This window comes from Petromyzon marinus, chromosome 12, assembly GCF_048934315.1.
Source record: "Petromyzon marinus isolate PM22_M1 ecotype Great Lakes invasive population chromosome 12, UKy_Petmar_22M1.pri1.0, whole genome shotgun sequence".
NCBI lineage: Eukaryota > Metazoa > Chordata > Hyperoartia > Petromyzontiformes > Petromyzontidae > Petromyzon > Petromyzon marinus.
In genome coordinates, this window is record NC_133678.1 from 7,304,112 (window position 1) to 7,323,201 (window position 19,090).

At 40.0% G+C, this 19,090-nt stretch overlaps 1 protein-coding gene across 2 annotated transcripts; it reads right to left on the bottom strand.

The window, feature by feature from the left end:
• Positions 1-1,024: 1,024 nt before the first annotated feature.
• Positions 1,025-18,718, bottom strand: LOC116941612 (protein THEMIS-like). 2 transcript variants are annotated; one of them, XM_032952829.2, is made up of 8 exons: positions 18,542-18,718; positions 14,222-14,380; positions 12,037-12,074; positions 10,533-10,731; positions 8,335-9,029; positions 5,455-5,814; positions 5,245-5,326; positions 1,025-3,181 (listed from the first exon to the last, which is right to left on the bottom strand). In XM_032952829.2, exons 1-8 carry the CDS (start codon positions 18,651-18,653, stop codon positions 3,072-3,074), a joined length of 1,755 nt encoding a protein of 584 aa, XP_032808720.1. In that variant the 5' UTR covers positions 18,654-18,718; the 3' UTR covers positions 1,025-3,071. The 2 variants fall into 2 exon arrangements, with proteins under 2 accessions (XP_032808720.1, XP_075922704.1); XM_076066589.1 differs by lacking the exon at positions 18,542-18,718 and adding an exon at positions 16,649-16,937.
• Between the last annotated feature and the right edge of the window lie 372 nt (positions 18,719-19,090).

A 19,090-nucleotide genomic window follows, 5' to 3' on the forward strand; every position in this document is an offset into this window, starting at 1 on the left:
CGTATTTATATTATCAGAAGTATAAATGGGTACATCAGAGTCCATTGGCAGCTCATGTGTTGGTGGAGTAAAGTGAGTGTACTCTTAACTCTTCCAAGACACATGATCAGCATGAAAGAGTAGGCCAAATACACTTGAGAGAGAGAGGCCACTCTAGGTCACGATGTAGCGAAGCGCTGTCTCTAACTCGTGGAGGCTACTTCTTACAGCAATGGCGTGAGCCAGTCAACGCGGGGCTGGCACCTTTAAAAATTCAAACGTACAAATTTTGATTTAAAGCTTTCGTGACTGCAGGGATTCATATTCTTGGTTCTTTCAGTAAAGTCACGTAGAAGGGAAACAATAAAATAATAAAAAATATAAAACAATAAAATTATCACGACGTTTCGACTGCAACAATCATCATCAGGTGTGAAAACCACAGCAAGAAATTTTGAAAAAAGTGGCGGTTTAGTAGTTACATTGGAGAAACCAAACGACATGTCTCGGACCGCATTCGTGAACACAAAGCAGACCTAAAACACGGTAGGATCAACACCTCGGCCGTGGCAGATCACTGTTATAATTCAGTAGGTTCACATGACATTGACTTCTCCAAGACAGAGGTTCTTTGCAAGCCATCTGGCTACCATGAGAGATTCGTTCATGAGGCTATCCATATATACAAACACAGAGACAATTTCAACCGAGAAGATGGATTCTTCTCATTTAGGGTCTTAATTGATTGTTCACGCTTACGGTGGCTTTTAGACTGCATCCATTATTTTCGTCTCCCCCCTCCTCTTTTCCGAACATAGATGGACTCGTCCATCTGAATAACTGCCAAATCGCTCTCCGTGGTGCTAACGTTAAAAAAGCCGCCACTTTTTTCAAATGTTCTTGCTGTGGTTTTCACACCTGATGATGATTGCTTGTGTAGCAGTCGAAACGTCGTGAGAATTTTATTGTTTCAAATTTTTATTCTTTTATTGTTTCCCTTCTACGTGACTTTACCGAAAGAACCAAGCATATAAAACGTACAACGTAACATTTTAAGCGGTGTTTATTCACATGGACATGGTTATTGGAACACAACTGGTAAAAAAAAAAAACTTTCGTACAAAAACTGCAAGAGCGCAATAAAAACGTGTACATATTCATGCGGCAATAATATGCAAGGTTCACAGGGTGAAACCCGTCACAAGCTATGCAACTATTCCGATGAAATTCTTCACTTTTACAAAACTAACAAGTTTGTAAAATATATGCATTTTATACAACTTGCAATGCTGAGATATATCGCATAGATACATATTACGGTGTTGTGCTGGCATTAGAAGGCAAGGTGTCGGTGATGATGGCGATGATGCATGATGTAAATGCCTTAACATATTATGAAATGCAATGCAAAAAAATGTAATGTATAAAACACTGCAAATGTTTATAGACAGCCATAGGTTAATTTGATTCCAGGATTTGCTTTTGGCTACAGAAGAAAGTAAACATGAAAAGGGATATATAGGACCTGTAATGGTTTACTGAGCGAATGATCTAGGCTTCATGGATGTTTGGTGTAATATAAGCGAAACATTAATAAAGCTATGATTCATAATTGATATTTGGATCAGATCACAATAGTAAAACGTCTGATGATGCTGGTTGTGACTATCAGCGAAACGTTGTACCCATTTGTTAAATGTCATGACATTGCTCTGCACCACACCGGTGTGCTTATGCAGTAATAAACAATGCAATGTTAACTTTTCATTGCTAACGTTATTAAATGGCAGTGTCGGGTGGAGGAGGGTCTACGACATACATTTATTTTTTCGCTTTCGGACTCATGAACCAATTATTAATCAGTATTAGTCGCGAAAGCCTACGTGTTAGATGTGAACACAGAACAAGTAAATACATTACATGTGTTAAGGGTATTAATAATGAAAAAGCCACGAAAATTTAAATGTGTAATATTTCCCCATGACTATTTCCCATAGTTTTACACTGTGCTAGTTATAATTTTGTTATTTAAAAAAAAACCGACATTATTTGGCCAAATCTGAAGGTATACATTAACTATTATTTAATCATCAAAAAATATATATTTTCCATCATAACGTACATTTGACAAAATCCTGCCCTCAATGTAGCCTCATACGGTGGCTAAACCATACCCAGCCAAGCTCTAAACACGGCACAAGAGCCCTCTCTGGTGTCCGCATAACAGCACTGACTTGTGACACTTCGTAAGGATGTGCATTTTAACGCCGACGTTGTGATTGGTGCTCAGCATTTATGTGTCACAGGTTACACGTTAAATAAAATATAAGGAGCTTCGTTTTTTTTAAAGGGAACTGAAATGCGTTTCTAGAGGACTTCAATTGTGAAGATAGGGCTATCAAATGCAGCTCAATTGCAGTTGCTAAGTGGTTTATTCCATCGCAACATTGTAAGAGGTGGCTGTAGCCCGAGGAGGCTTTCATCCAGTCGTGGATTGACAATGACATATGATGATGATGGAATACTACTTATTGTTCTGCCCAGAAAACACACGTATTAAGCCCGTCCGTGTGTCTGTCTCTCTCCATCCGAGGGCACGTCACATCACAAAAATATAACCCCTACACCAATCGCTATTGAAGAGATCAATTTACAGACTGTTATATATTTTTTGGCCAAGACAGTGATTCAATATTTTCAAAAAAGCATGTTTTTTATGAGATAAAAGGTAACTTTATGCTTTATACCAGTGCAATTAACGTGTGTTGGAATGTGAATGCACAAAGATACCAAAATTGACTTTGCATTTGTGCTTGTTTGCTTCAATAGTCGAATTTACAAACAAAACAGAGGCTTCCTTAATATGCTCGCTCGCCAACTCGATTATGTCCAATAGGATACCTCTATTGTACAGAAGTTGCAAGAGGGCATTATGATAACGTTTATTTAACTAATTTGGAAACATAAAATGCTTGGTTAAAAGGTGATTTGAAGCCTTACGCTTTGTTTTGTCACACTTGACAAAATTGACCTTACTCTGTTAAAATCTTTATAAATAAACGATACACGGACTATTTACTCTAAATATTACATCATATTTTATTGTACGTGTTTCCCACAGCAAAGATGTTCCTGAGTTTATTTAAATCTTCATCATCGATTGTTTCATAATCGTGTATGTCTTCGTCTTCCAAAAGTTTAACTGCAATGACACGTGAACCAATTGTTAGACGTGCAACACTCTCATCTGTTTTGATTTAAAGCTTTCGTGACTGCAGTAATTCATATTCTTAGCTCTTTCGGTAAAGTCACGTTGAAGGGAAACAATAAAATAATAAAATATATAAAACAATAAAAAAATTCTCACGAATGGTCGAAACGTCGTGAGAATTTTATATTTTTTTATTGTTTTATATATATTATTTTATTGTTTCCCTTCAACGTGACTTTACCGAAAGAGCTAAGAATATTAATATATACTCTCATCTGTGTCTTAAGTCGGGTCAACACCTAACCATCAGTTATGCAACCAGATCGCTCTCAAAATGACGCTAATTACTCTCCTGAAACGGCTTTGTCCACATGTCCACATCTGCGCGAATAGTGTTGCAAAACAGGTGGTCTGGGCTTAGCTAATGTGTCTGATCATGTCCCTTTAGAAGTTTAGAGCATAGTCCTGCCCCTTATCTGGTTAGCTCCACCCCCCCCCATCATCCAAGTTATAATTTTAACGACCAATCATGTTTAACACGTAGGCTTTCTTCACAAATATTATCCATAAGAGGTTTTATTTTGGGTTTGATCGTGTAAGTATAAATGTGTCGTTAAACCCGCCAACCACCCGACACAGCCAATTAGTAACTGTTTTTCACGAAAACAAAACAAGCCAATTCATTACTAGTACAGTACACTGGTGTGTTGGAGAGTACATCTACAATATTTACAATTCGAGTACATCGTTACGCCAGTAATTACAACTAACATCATCAGGCAACAGCCAAGTCTGGCTGATGCTAGTTGTAATTACTGGCTGTCGCCTGATAATGCTCGTTGTAATTACTGACGAAACGCGGTATTTAAATTGTAAATGTTGTGGGGTTACTCTCCAACACACCGGTGTGCAGTACTAGCAACGAATTGGCACATTTTGTTTAGGTGACAAACCTTACTAAATGGCTGTGTCGGGTGGTGGCGGGTTTCACGACACATTTACATTCACGCAATCTAACCCACCCCAACCTAAAAAAAAAACTCTCATGAACCAATCATGTTTGTCCAGGTGATGAACCAAGTTACCACACATTGCTGAGCAGATTGCTTGCGAGTAGAGTTTAGTTTATTAGTCCATGATGAATCTCATTTGCAAGAGTAACAGGGGGAATGAATCTGCCAGTAGGGTTTCCAATGACTGCTATGTATAGTCCAAACTATGACGTCAGGGAAACCAACCTATGACGTCAGAGGATTTTTATCGTCCACTGTGAAGCAGACGGCATGTACAATTATAATGGTTACTACACCCGCAGTGATAATCAGGGCGGCGTTCGATTAGAACCATGAGCCTCTGTATAACCACTGAATGCGCTTCCGCTAGGCCTTGTCTCTGTTTTAGCCAATCGGTTGCTCAGCTTTTCGACAATGACACCAGAGATGTCCACATTTAACTGATTCCATTGCATGGAAGCAAGGTGTGTAATGGGTCATTCAGGTGTGGATGCGCCCTTAGAAACAAACCATTTTATATTTAGAATTGTCAGTGTGGTTTTGTGTAATAAGGGGCCGTCCATAAATTACGTCACGCGATTTTGGACGATTTCTTACCCCCCCCCTCGTCACACGGCGTCACGAAAAGTCAAACCCCCCCTCAAATATGACTTCACAAAGCTCTGCCCCCCCCCAAAAAAATATATATAAAACATGCTTCAAATCGCTTTAAACTATTGTCATTGTAGTGCGTATTTAATGTGGCGCTGCACTCTGATGTAGTAGGAGAAAAAAATATATATTAAAAAGTATATTTTATTAAGTAGAACGTGTTGTCTATATTTATTTAAAGTTGCGCATTTTGATGTGACGTCACATTTCTTAACTCCCCCCCCCCTCGTCACAAATGTCTGACCCCCCCCCCCACCTAGGTGCGTGACGTCATTTATGGACGGCCCCTAAAGTAGCAGGATATTATTATTATTGCACATTGGAATGAGAACGTGTAACCAACGTTGAAAGGTGCTTTGGTCAAGCCAAGGGTTGCCTGTAGGATATTACCTGCCAATGTTCTGTGGGTAGACTCTTGAGAACATGTTTGCTGGTCAGTTGGTATTCCTGCTTCCACTTTCTTGGGAGTACTCTGCACGTGCAATGAAGTTGTGCAGCAAAGATAAAACGACTTCAACACTGTACATACATACACGGATATTAAATATTTGTTTAGACACTTGCGCGCGAACATGCCGTGTGGACGAGGGGATTCCTAACCTGGCATTTCTTTATAGGTGGCTTCACGGACGGTTTCCTGCAGGGGATGGGCGGAGGCCGATCGATGATCCTGGTGTCTTCGTATATCAGGAGGCTATTGTAGCTGTGGAAGGACAGCCTCTCCACGTTGACCACATTCTCAACGAGCACAGTTTCTGCGGTCTCGGCCCCCCTGTACGAATGCATGCGGAAGGCCATGGACACCCGATCGATTGGGATTTCGAAAGGACTGTGCATGGCATGATCTAGCCCGTTGGATATACTTGCAACCAGGCAGCGGTCCATCACTTGATTCTCAAGCACCAGGGATCCCTGGATGGACACCAAGGGGTCACCGGGCATCCCATCTCCAGTGACAAGCTGCAAGGAAGAAATATACAATGTTACGTGGGCATTTAATACTTGAAATCCTTTTAACACCAGTTTCAGTCTTAAATTATCTTAGTAATACGGTATATAAAATATTTGGAAATATGCAGGATGTCTCTAAAGGTATAATCCATTTATGCAGAATTCGAAATAACATGTAAGTTTGATAAAACTATATATATACACACTCGGTAGTGTGTTCCCTGTGGCTTTGGTAACATTGTACTGAGATTTGAGAGTACCAGGTGTTGACTAACATCTCAGGTATCGTTGTTTACAATGTTTATATTATTGGTTCTTTCGGTAAAGTCACGTAGAAGGAAATAATAAAATAATAAAAAATAAAACAATAAAATTCTCACGACGTTTCCATTGCAACACAATCAATCATCATATATGAGCACCGTGTTTACAAGTTCAAACTGCTGTGTTATTTAAATTATTTAATAATGGATGACACCTGCTTAGTGTTCCTGTATATAGTGTACATAGCACATTTTGTACAATAAAATAGGTTTGCAAAATCAGTAAAATATGCAATCAGTACTTAGCCCGGACCTGCGAACTTCACAGCAGCCAATAAACTAATTGTCACATAAACAAAAAGTGCCAATTTTGTTACCCAACAAATATAATTACCTTAATATTTTTTCTAGATTTAAAGCTTTCGTGACTGCAAGGATCCATACTCTTTGGTTCTATTTGGTAAAGTCACGTAGGTAAAAAATAAAACAACAAAAAATCACGACGTTTCGGCCACAACACAAGCGGCCTTCAGCGCTGTCCTCTAGACAGCCTGCTCCCTTCACCTGTTGAAGGCCACTTGTGTTGTGGCCGAAACGTCGTGAATTATCTTTTTTACGTGACTTTACCTTAATATTGACACGTGTAACACAAATGACGCCTGTGCACCACATTGCATTGTTTTTTTACAATGTGGGTTTTTTCCAGAGAACAATTATGTTTTTAATGCAATTATTGTTCTGAACACAAAGGATCCATCCCACATAGGTCCTTTACACTTTGTGGGGGGAAAGCGCTGTAAGCGAGCACCTAACTTATGCAATTGAGAAACTTAAATCGCGGGTGAAATTGTCACTTAGGGGCCGTCCATAAATGACGGCACGCGATTTTGGACGATTTTTGACCCCCCCCTCAAATATGACGTCACAAAGCTCTGCCCTCCCCCCCCAAAATATAAAACAAGCTTCAAATCGCTTTAAACTATTCTATTGTCATTGTAGTGCGAATTTAATGTGGCGCTGCACTATGATGTTGAAGGAGAAAACATTTATTAAAAAGTCTATTTAATTAAGTAGAACGTTGTCTATATTTATTTAAAGTTGCGCATTTTGATGTGACGTCACATTTCTCACCCCCTCCCCCCCTCGTCACACATCGTCACAAAAGTCTGACCCCCCCCCCCCCAGGTGCGTGACGTCATTTATGGACGGCCCCGAAGGCCTTCAATGGCACATCAGAGCGTGCTGTGGTCAGCACCAAAATATATATAAAACAATAAAAAATTCTCACGACGTTTCGACCATAACTCAAACGGTCATCATCAGGTGTGTTGGTTTGCATATTTTTTTTTTAAACGGCACATTTATTTATTTATAAAAAACGTTGGCGTCACGCGCAGCGATTGGCAGTTTGCCCAGGACTAGTCCATCTACAAACTAAGTTGCCTCTGTGGTAGTAGTTACATTGGAGAAACCAAACGCCATGTCTCGGACCGCATTCGTGAACATAAAGCAGACCTTAAACACGGTAGGACCAACACCTCGGCCGTAGCAGATCATTGTTCTAATTCAGTAGGCTCACATGCCATTGACTTTTCCAAGACGGAGGTTCTTTGTAAGCCATCTGGCTTCCATGAGAGATTCGTTCATGAGGCTATCCACATATAAAAGCACAGAGACAATTTCAACCGAGAAGATGGATTCTACCTTAGCAATCATTGGAAAGATTTGATAAATCATTTCAGTTCTTGATTGATTGTTCACGCTTACAGTGGCTTTCAGACAGCATACATTATATATATTAAAAAAAAAATCGTCTCCCCCCTCCTCTTTAAAAAAAAAAATAGATGGACTAGTCCTGGGCAAACTGCCAATCGCTGCGCGTGACGCCAACGTTTTTTTTATAAATAAATAAATGTGCCGTTTAAATTTTTTTTTTATGCAAACCAACACACCTGATGATGACCGTTTGAGTTATGGTCGAAACGTCGTGAGAATTTTTTATTGTTTTATATATATTTTGTTATTTTGTTGTTTCTCTTCAACGTGACTTTACCGAAAAAACTAAGAATATGAATTACTGCAGTCACGAAAGCTTTAAATCAAAATCATGGAACTTATTTAAGCTTGAGATTAGCCGGTGGCCCCAGAGGCCCAGGACCAGTTGAAGTACAGGTATTCGCTACTGATGATGGTGGCCTTGAACGAGAATCTAAGTTAACATGTGTGTAACACTGAAATACATTCGCACGCTTAATTCTGCTGTTACCTTGACTTCGCAGGGGAGGCCAGCCATCTGCACAATCTGGCTGATCGGCATGGGCTCCTTTTTCTGCCGCACGATCTCCAAGAAGCCGGCATTGGAATAGTCAGCCAGATGCACGGTCGTGTTGTCCAGGAGACGCTGCACCTTTAAGACCTTGATCTCCCGGCCGCCGATTCGTTTTGTGATGCATTGCAGTGCTTCGAAACGATCTCCAATGTCGATGGACGTTATTTCTGAGTTGTCTGATTCCCAGGATTGTGTGGCCATGAACTGCATGTTTTTCATTGCCGCGTCCTCCATGTTAATTTTATATAGGCAGGCAAACTTCTGTGGCAGACAGCGAAATTGCCCCTTGTATTCAGGAGGAATGAGAAAATGCTGCTTTTCCTGCGAGTGTTTCTTTTCCATTTGCCCCTTCACGTTGACTGTGTGCGTGGCCATGAACTTCGTGGTGACGCGGGCAGCGTGCATCCTCAATTGTGTGCCTACTTCGCATGCGACGTAGCCTTGCCGAAAAGACAAGTTGCTGCTGCAGCTCTCACACACCTCCACCAGCAGTGGGAACTCTTCTGCCATTGCGTACACGTCGCTCAACGAGTAGAAAGGTATGTCTATCTTAAAGTCTTGTTGACACATGTCCGTTATATCTTTTATCTCCACGTCCAGGTTCGAGAGAAACTTGAACTTCCTACCCGTCTCTGAAAGATTCGAAAAAAAAAGATACATGCACACGTATGTTTACAGTATTTGTATAATACTCAGTGCATATCGTAAATTTAAATATAATTTTGTATGTGAACATATGTGATGCTCTTTTGTAGTAATCATCATGAGCAGCATAATCAGGGCGGGTTAGTGCAGGGGCTTCAGGTGTTGCAGCTTGGGGCTTAAGATTGTTTAGGGCAGCAAAACATGTATACTGCTTCATGACAGTTGAAATTATAATCAATGCATCACTATTTGTTACTACCAGTAATGTGCCAAAAATAAACTGGGTTCGACGTTCCGCTGATAGTTACAGCCAAATATCATCAAGCAGTTGCCAGAATTGTGGAAAAGTCTTCCAGTCGAGGGCCTTCTTAAATCGGTCGAGCGAGCTCATCAGTGGCCCACAATGGAGCAAGAAGTGGCAGGAAGTGATATGAAGAGGTTAATGGCTTTGCATAAATAATATTTTAGCTTACATTAAATAATGTTGATATGTAAATACAAAGGCATATATATGATTAAACAACTTAGTCATAGTTACTAAACTATCTTAACTAAAATCTGTTTTTTTTATTTTGCCAGGTAAGGCCCACTGAGCTATATAGCTCTTTTTCAGAAGCGACCTGGCCACACAAGGTATCTCAACGAAGTGGCTTATCGCGTGGAAAGGTATCGCAGCCAAATACCCCAAAAGCATGTTGATTCTAAATGTGGAGGGAAAAACCAGAGGACACGGAGAAAAGCCACGTGACCACAGGGAGAACACGCAAACTCCAAATATACAGGCGTCAGGGTTGGGATCGAACCCACGACTTCCTGTTAACCAGGCGAGGTAGTTAACATATCATAGATGGTTAACATAGATGGTTATATTAGACTGATAAAGTACGTGATATGTTAATATGAGGTACACATATTTAAGTAGGTATATTTGTTAGTCGTAGTTAATTACATGCAATTATTAGTAATGTTATAATAGCGCTGTATTAGTTTAAATGTAAATACACTTTTAACGTGAATTGAAACTACTTTTAGCAGTGCATATCTGACCTGCTGGGGACTGAGGTACAGGCACATATGTGAAACTGTTGGATATGTGAACATTTATCGGTTACTGGAACAAAATTAAGTGCAAACTGCTATAAACATATGCAAGATGACGATGACATCACTGTATGTCATAAGGTTGGACATGTGAAATCTGTAGAAATTAGTTACACCATGCACAAATAATGCATTGAGTATTCTAGATTTAAAGCTTTCGTGACTGCAAGGATCCATACTCTTTGATTCTATTCGGTAAAGTCACGTAGGTGTTTTATTTTTTACCTACGTGACTTTACCGAATAGAATCAAAGAGAATGCATTGAGTGTGGATGGTTAACTGATCAAGCCGGATATCTGACGGTAAGATATACGTTGCAATTCAATGGGCAAAGGCTCGACTATTCAGTTGTCTTGTTTGATAGTTAATGTCTTCAGAACAAACTTACCCTGCAAAACGCCCTTGACAGTGTAGACTGGGTTTAGCAAAATGATGTTTTCAAAGTTCATTGGAAGTCCTGGAATTGGGGGTTCCGTGCTGTACGGATCGTAACGGACAATGACCCTTCTCTGCTTCTGCTGAATCGCCTCTTGTAGGGTCATTTTCTTCATTTGACTGAACATATTTCTGGAATCCATGTGGTGTGACTGATGAAAAAAACAACAACCACACACACCGCTTCTCATCATGTGGGCATCTTATAAACAATAAAAGTTTACGATTAGAAAGTAAACCATTAAATCCATTAAACCCTGAACTGCATGCCAATTTGCAACTATCTAATGTGCACTTAGAGCCTGCGAAGTTGCAACCAACTGAAATACACTGCAGTCATTTCCATCCCGACGACTGAACCTCATGTGATAGCTTAATCTGAACAGCAGAGGGCGATACAATCTAACAGGAAGTTCTACTGATATGATTCACAACAGAATACATGTCATGTTGGTTATTGACCAGGGGTCTGCAATCAAAACAACGGGAGACATTTTTTTATTCGGTAAAAAAATAAACGCAACGCAATGTGAATACACGACGGTGGCTCCTTAATACAGAGCCACATGTAGCTCCCGGAGCCGCAGGTTGCCGACCCCCTGGTTAAGAAAGACACTGGCATCTGATTGACATGTGATAAACATCCCATAGGGCGGTCATTTGGCACGGAGTAAAGTTGTCAGCCGATCAAAGGCTCAAATATGATACCGATAGCACAATTACATTCTAGCAGCATCTGCTAAAAAAGGAACTGTTGGAGACCTGCTGTGTCTGCGAGAGGCTGCCAACTTTAACCGCAGTGAAAAGTACGTTCCCAGAGTGAGAAATGGATATAGATTGCTTGTAAACCACATGCAATGTGCAAGCACATAGTTGTCAATCCACTGCTGGGGTTGAGGGTCTTTCAACAATGTTGGCAGCCATTGGGGATAGTTGACCGTACTTCACCGCTGCGGCCGGTGCGTGTCGGTGAAGGTAGGTGGCATGTAGAGCAACAGCGGGCTTCGCTAAGGCTGCCCGCCGCTGCCTACAAACAGTGGTTGTCCATCCAAGCACTATTTCAGGCTCCGGCCTGCTTAGCTTACGAGCTCTTACTAGATCGGGCTCAATACAGTTGATTTGGTCATGTAACATCCAAATGTGTTTTTTCATTAAATACATGTTACCACTGTGTTGTACTATGAAAAGGCTCTTATTCACGAACTATGCCCACATGCATGTCCTTTTCCTCCACAGCAAAGCAAAGTAAACAAAAAAACCAGTTGAATGGCACGATATCAGCCAAAATGAAGGCCGTTTGCTGGATATTAGTCACGAGAGTAGAAAGACAGAAGTTGTATTAATTGGCCAGGAATCTTTTTCCAGTGAACTTGAATTTTGATACCATTGCCTTACACTTTGTGCATAGCTCTTAATTGTGGTTGGCAGACAATGCAAGAGGCAGGGTTTTTACTTACTCTGGCTTGATGATCATCAGGGGCACGCTCAAATAATCCTTTGGGAAGAAACGAAAATGTATTGTAAAATAGGAAAAACTTAAAAAAATGTTTTGGCACACTTATACCTAATCTGTAAGTGATAATGTATAATTTTTAGTTTGATTGTTGTTATTCACACACTTGTGCTGCTGATCACATCTTATTTGGCCACTTTTTAATTCAGCTCCCGGAAGTATTTTCTGTTGTTTCTGCACGACGTTCGGGAAATTAACGTCCGAATTTTGTGTTGAGTTATTTCTTCTGTTGTATGGTTGTTGATGTAGTTGCGGAGAAACAACTACAATTTCTGATGCAGGCGGTCAAGCCAGATAACGAAGTGGATTTAGTTTCCAGTAAAAGGTCATACTATGCAGAAAACCTACACCGCACTTTTTGAAATATCCACTTATTACATATAGACATTTGATAGTCTTATTAAATGTGTAACGAAGTTCTACACTCATATACAACAGGCATTAATTCGTTTAACTATTTTTATTTTACGAGCTAAGGTCCCACTGAGCTATCTAGATATTTTTCAGAAGCAACCTGGCCACGAATGATGGCTCAAAGAAGTTGCGGATCATGTGGACATTTATAGCAGCCAAATACTCGGAACGCGTGTTTCTAAATGTGGAGGAAAAAAGCCAGAGGACCCGGAGAAAAATCCACACGACCACAGGGAGAGAAACATGCAAACTCCAAATATACAGCAGGCGTCAGGGTCGGGATCGAACCCACGATCTCCTTTATACCAGGCGTGGTAGTTAAAAGGAGGCAAACGGTTTTTAACATTGTCTTAAAAAAAGATGTGGGTTCTAACCCAGCATGGGTGTCTAGTCACTTATGCAGTGTTTTTTAGTCGACAGTTTTGTCAAAGATGCAGGCTTGTGATTTGTGGGGATGTACCTAACTTTCCAGTGTAGTTTGGAGAATTCCCCCAACAAGCAAATGACCACAAAGCCGTGAATTATTTAATTAGACTGTGTCCTAGGATAAGCGGAAGAAAGCAGTCGAAGCTGACGTGCCATTTTTTATGGGGGTGAGAAAATGTAGACCTCAGTCTTGTGTTTCAGCCCACCGTCCCCCAACATGCGCTTTCCGATTCTCATGCACTTAGGCGTCCATGCAAATATAAGTGATGAAATGCACGTCGCAATCATCTGTTTATTGGTTGACTTAGAAAAAACAAGCTGCGTCTGACCTTTCGGGCTCGTAATTTAACAAATCACTAAGAGTTGTAATGATTCACCACGTATGGTGATTTGATGAATTGTCAGGATTCACGGTTATGGTTGAATAAAAATATATATATTTTTTGCATTGTGGTGGATGTATTAGACACTGGTGGGGTTACATTGACCCATTACATACAAAATATACAACTGCATTGATTCTTTCAGGAACAATTCTAACAATTATTTCAGCTTCATAATCGATTTTAATCAATGGATTAATGTATCATTACACCTCCAATGCTATATAAGCATTTATAGCAATACTCACGAAATCCAATAGTTAGTGATCTCCAGATAGAGATTTTTTAAATGTATCTGTGGTTGTTGCTGATGGAATTTCAGAATTGTAAACTGTTATTGAATTATTATGGAAGCTAAATGCGATTTACTCCTGTTTGAAATTTAGATTTTGCCTTGTAAAAGAAATATACAGTTTACGTTAAGCACACGTATGTTATAGATATGGGGGTGAATCGGTGGCACAATGATTCATGAACTTAACTATGAACCTGACCACCTGAGTTCATTTCTGGCCGTGGCTAATATCAATGACGAGTGGCAACTAAAGCACTCCTGGGCACTCTTCTCTAACATGTGCTGGCCAACGTGGCGAAGTACAATCAAACAATTATCATGCCTAACCGAGCACGGAGAGACCTTTATCCTCCAGTGAATTTGCAAAGAACTGCACATTTATATTGCGGATGCATTATTTTGCCTAATAGTAAGGAATGAGAGGGGCAGTCAGTACAAACAATGTTGTCCCCTCATTTGTTTGTCAGTCCCTGTTGTATAATTAAATGACGTAGGCACATTCACATCAAATTCCGCATTTCAAAACGATCAATGAACACATTTTGAGCAGTGCGAGTTGTCTTTTTTTTTCACAGCAGTACAAAACGCGGGCCTCCGTTGCATTGACTCACCGCTGTAGCTTGCAGGGATCTTCACCTCTGAGTTTGGGGTCACTCTCATATTGCCGTCGCACAATGTGGCCGAAACTCTCAATAACGAGATGCCTGTGATCTTTATGATATCTCCTGTAGAGAGTGTACCAGCCGTTGTCGAACAGTCATAAAGAGAGCCTGTTGATAGGAAGGAAATGACACACGTACTGTATGCCTTTTGCAAATACCACGGCACCTACAATTTCCATTTGTGATGAAGATACATCACAAAACGTCCTTACCCTCCTGCAGTATTCTGTTGTCCATGTCATTTGCCTATGTTCCAGTCATAGTGATTTATTGCTGAGCATCGAACCAGTGTTGGAAATTCCACATTCCTATGGTGAGGAGGGAGTCTCGCCATTGGACAACCGCTGTTGGATTTCCCCACAAAGTGGTACATGCGTTTTCGACGCCAGAGAGATGATGGGCTCAGTCACCCCCGCCTCCTCCCCCCCAACCAAGTTTTTGAATCACAGCCTTCGTGTTGCGAGCCGTTCGCTCTCACGCTGAGTCACCTGGCGAGTTTATGCTTCATTAAACGTTATTGTTATTTGCATTGTAAAAAAAAGTTAGACCCTTGTCGTTTTATTATTGATTATTGTGAAATGTTCCCTTCGGAAAGAATGTGTTGCATCTCTGTGTAGTATCTCGGTGGTTACTGCATTCAGTATTATTGACACGACACGATAATGCTGTGTAAGTGAATACGTACCTTGCTGAGCTTTACATATTTATTTTGCCTGTTTGTTTATATAGGCTTCACGAATGAATTAAAGTAATTATTTACAATTAGTCTACAGCGAATACATTCAACTGATTAATGATGGTAACGCGTTAGGATTTTTTTATAGCGAAAGGAAACTCCCTTCACAAAACATGTTTTTGCTAAAGATATAAGGCAACAGATACATCCGGTAGCAGAACATGTCAGTAGGATATAGTAATAGGTTTTACCCTTTTAACTGGCACAAAAACTGACATCTTTATTCTAGGCATCATGTTTGCAATAACCACAACACAAGCAGTCAAAATACATCTGGTCCAACACCAGTGGAGACTAGGCTCTAAGAAAAGCCGTCTCGGGTGTGGACCAATAAAATTCAAGGACAGTGCATATTATTATCAGAGTTGTCTCTTTTGTTTGCATTTTGACTGCTTGTGTTGTGGTTATTGCAAACATGATGCCTTGAATAAAGGTGTCAGTTTTTGTGCCAGTTAAAAGGGTAAAACCTATTACTATATCTTGTTACTGGCAAAGGAGGTCTCATAATGTCAGGAGGAGTACTGTCGTGTACCCGATGAAATAAAATATTATGAAGTAAAACACGTTACGCTAAAGCCGTTGACTAGTGCCGGATTAAGCTCGTGCGGGGCCTGTAGCATGATGTTATAAGGGGCCCTAAATAAAAAAAACACAAATATTAAAAGACATTTTTTACTTGCATAGTAAAGTAATTGTATTGTTTCATTTGCTATGCAGCCAGATAATACGACAAATGGCTAACCTTAACCACCCAGTCGTTCATAAAAGTTGAAGGCAGTATAGTACTATAGTAATAGAGCAAGTGCAGAATCACTGGACCGGAATTGACAGCTTGAAAGTATTTAGCGCGGGGCCCTTGAAAGTGCGGGGCCCGTAGCTACTACATATGTAGCTACTACATATGTAGCTACTACATATGTAGCTACTACATATGTAGCTACTACATATGTAGCTACTACATATGTAGCTACTACATATGTAGCTACTACTACATATGTAAATACTTTTGCTACGAGTAAAATCCGGCACTGGCCGTGACTCGTGTCATGTGCCAGTGTTGATGAATCAGAATGGTGAAGTTAAAATTGCACGTCTTCCGTGGGGCTTCTTGTTGCGAAATGCACAATTGTGAAATCATGTCAATGTGGTCACATTTCCATTTCAGTATTTCATCACAGGTTAAAAAAAAACACAAACAATTTGAGTCTGCAACGAGCAGCATATTGTACAGTACACTCTCGTATGAACGCTAAAACAAGTTCCACCATACGTATATATACTTGGAAGCTTGTGCTTTTTTTACATTAAATTATTTCATGTCAAGTAAAGTGTTCCTGTTTTCCAACTACAGAACTGAATAAAAATCCTCCCCTCCCTTACAAATGCGTAGTCAAGCTGCAGATGGAATACCATTGTGGTTTTCTAAGACGGTAATACTTATGAACTGAATTCGAATGCTGTAACGTACGTCCTTGTACTTGTGTGTGTATGGCGCATAATTGTGGAAATTGTTTAGTGTTAAGAATGTTCGTCCTTTATTGAACGTTACAATACAGAATCTAGCATATGTAATCATGAATTAGCCGTTGTAAAAGACAGTTGTACTTTGCGCCAACGATTTAGTTTAACTGTCTTCATACCAACTTGATTTGAAGCTTTCGTGACTGCAGGAATTAGTCTTTGGTTCTTTCGGTAAAGTCACGTAGAAATAAAATAAAATAAATAATAGAATGCCCGACGTTTCGAAACGTCGTGTATTCTATTACTTCTTTTACTTCGTCGTGTATTCTATTACTTATTTTACTTCGAAACGTCGTGTATTCTATTATTTATTGTATTTTATTTCTACGTGACTTTACCGAAAGAACCAAAGAGTATGGATCCTTGCAGTCACGAAAACTTCAAATCCAGAACATCCCCATTCTACTAGGCAAAGCGCACGGAGGTATGAACTTATTTTTTCACGATGAATAAAGTACTGCACAGTAGTGATTTCAGGAATTTCATAACATGGTTTTCACAACCAATATAATTCACAATTCGTTTCTTTTAGATTACATCGTGTAGGTATGCCAAGATTTTTTTTTAAATAAATTTTGGCCAAATTTTGCTTGCGTTTTAATATTCCGTTCTGAAAAACCAAAGCGATTGTCACGTTTGCCCACGTGACAACTTGATTTGATCGGCTCTGTTGGGTGGTGGATGGCTATAGTAAAAAAAAAACACATTATACATACACGATCTAACCCAAAGGAAACATTACGGACGCTTTTTGGAAGCTTCGAATTGGTTGTCTTGTGGTGGGAGCTGGAAACCTCATTAACCGTTTCGACAGTAAAACGCCCATGGCACCAGAGCTCCTCCAAATTAACAAAAGCCCGTAGGATAACCTAACACACTTTAGCCTTGCAATTATATACATAAAAAAATACAGTCCGTTCTCCGATAACGCGAATTGGACATACTGCGATGAATGTGTAAAGGTACACATTTTTTAAAACGTGGATTCAAATAGGATATAACGCGATTGAGCGAACAGAACTACGTCGCGCGAGTCGGAATAGGCGGTTGTACGGCTGCCTCGGTGTAGCATTGCAGATGGTGGGATGCTGCTGGATGTTTTTAGATGCTACCCACGCGCATCAGTCTTTGTTGAGCTTGCATATGCATCTCACGTGTTATCGCAGACTGTGCTTTAACCCTATATTATATATATTTTTTTATTTTAACGCGATTTTTTTCCATAAAGCGGTGTTCTTCAGGAACGCAACTAATGCGTTATAGGGGAACAGTTAATTGACCTTAAGTTCTTGTTTTAACAAACAAACTTTTAAATGTGACATGTCGATATTACAACACCAGCCCTGGAATGAAAATATACTCTTACAATGTCACATTTAGGTATAGACAACATTCTCAACCGGACAATTAGGTTATAACGTGATTGACATTACAGCTATATGCAAGGGTGGTAAAAAGCACGCTATATACACACACACACCTGCTATGGTGGCATTGGACACATTTACTGGTGGACTTTGTCTTATATAATGTATTTAACATCGTGGACTGTATTTGTAATACGAGCACAATGCAGCGTGTCACATTCCTACAGGTTGAATTCCATATTCCGTGTTTCTCAAGAAAGAGCTGTGATCACGGGGACATGTCAGGTTTTATTTTTGATTTAAACGTATAGTGAGCACGCTCCAGTCTATTCGTGTCATGATAAGTTTAACTTCTCACATGTTACGGAGCGAATGCAAGAAGTGGCTTGCAGGCTGATAAATACAAAAAAAGGGCACAAAAACCTTCATACGGAATCCAATATTGTGCAGTCTCGGCATAGCGTTTGTGAAAGCATTGTATTAAAGTTGGCAGAATACATTGTAAGTGAATTTGTACGACTCACCAAACAGGCACAACATTTAGCTGTCAAGTCTGTGTTTCATAAGCGTGCACGTCCCGACATCTGTACCACAGTCGATTAGCAACAAAGCGAACACGTGTAAGATTAAACTATACGTATTTACCTTCATCATAAACTCCTTCCGTGACCTCAATAATTCGGGGAAGATGAGCTGGGTTCAAATGATTGATGTAATTCTCCAGAGAAATGCTTGAGACCTGACTGCTCATGGCCATTGTTTCGTCTAGTCTGTGGCGAATTGCACGGTTCCACTAGTGTGGACGTGCATCTGTTATGACGACCAGGGTTCAAAGTGCGGCCGAGCCAGAAGTGGGTGCTTGTAAATGATAAGCAACGAAAGCAGAAGTTAATAAATAACTGCAAGCCAATTCTCAATGCATGTGTGCTGTTACTGCGCTATATGTTAATTTGTGTGCACATATACGTCGAATATAAAAGGAATGCTGACGTAAGAAAGTAAAACCTCGCATTTGTTTTACTTGTTGGGGAAGAAATTCGTGGAACAATACATTAATAAATCACATCAAACTATTTGAAATGTATAAATTGTTCCGGAATCTAAGAAACGTGACATCCACGGTGGGCGCCCATCCAATTGCTATTCAAATTCAATGTTGCTCTATTTCTCAGAAATGGCGTAATCGGGTGCATT

Bases quoted from the DNA above. Each gene is read 5' to 3' on its own strand.
- LOC116941612 (XM_032952829.2), bottom strand. From the start codon at position 18,653: ATGGCCATGAGCAGTCAGGTCTCAAGCATTTCTCTGGAGAATTACATC. The intron at 9,030-10,532 runs GTAAGTTTGTTC...CGAATCTTTCAG, and splicing joins TGTCAAGGGCGTTTTGCAGG to AGACGGGTAGGAAGTTCAAG. The intron at 3,182-5,244 runs GTAATATCCTAC...GTGTCATTGCAG, and splicing joins TACCCACAGAACATTGGCAG to TTAAACTTTTGGAAGACGAA.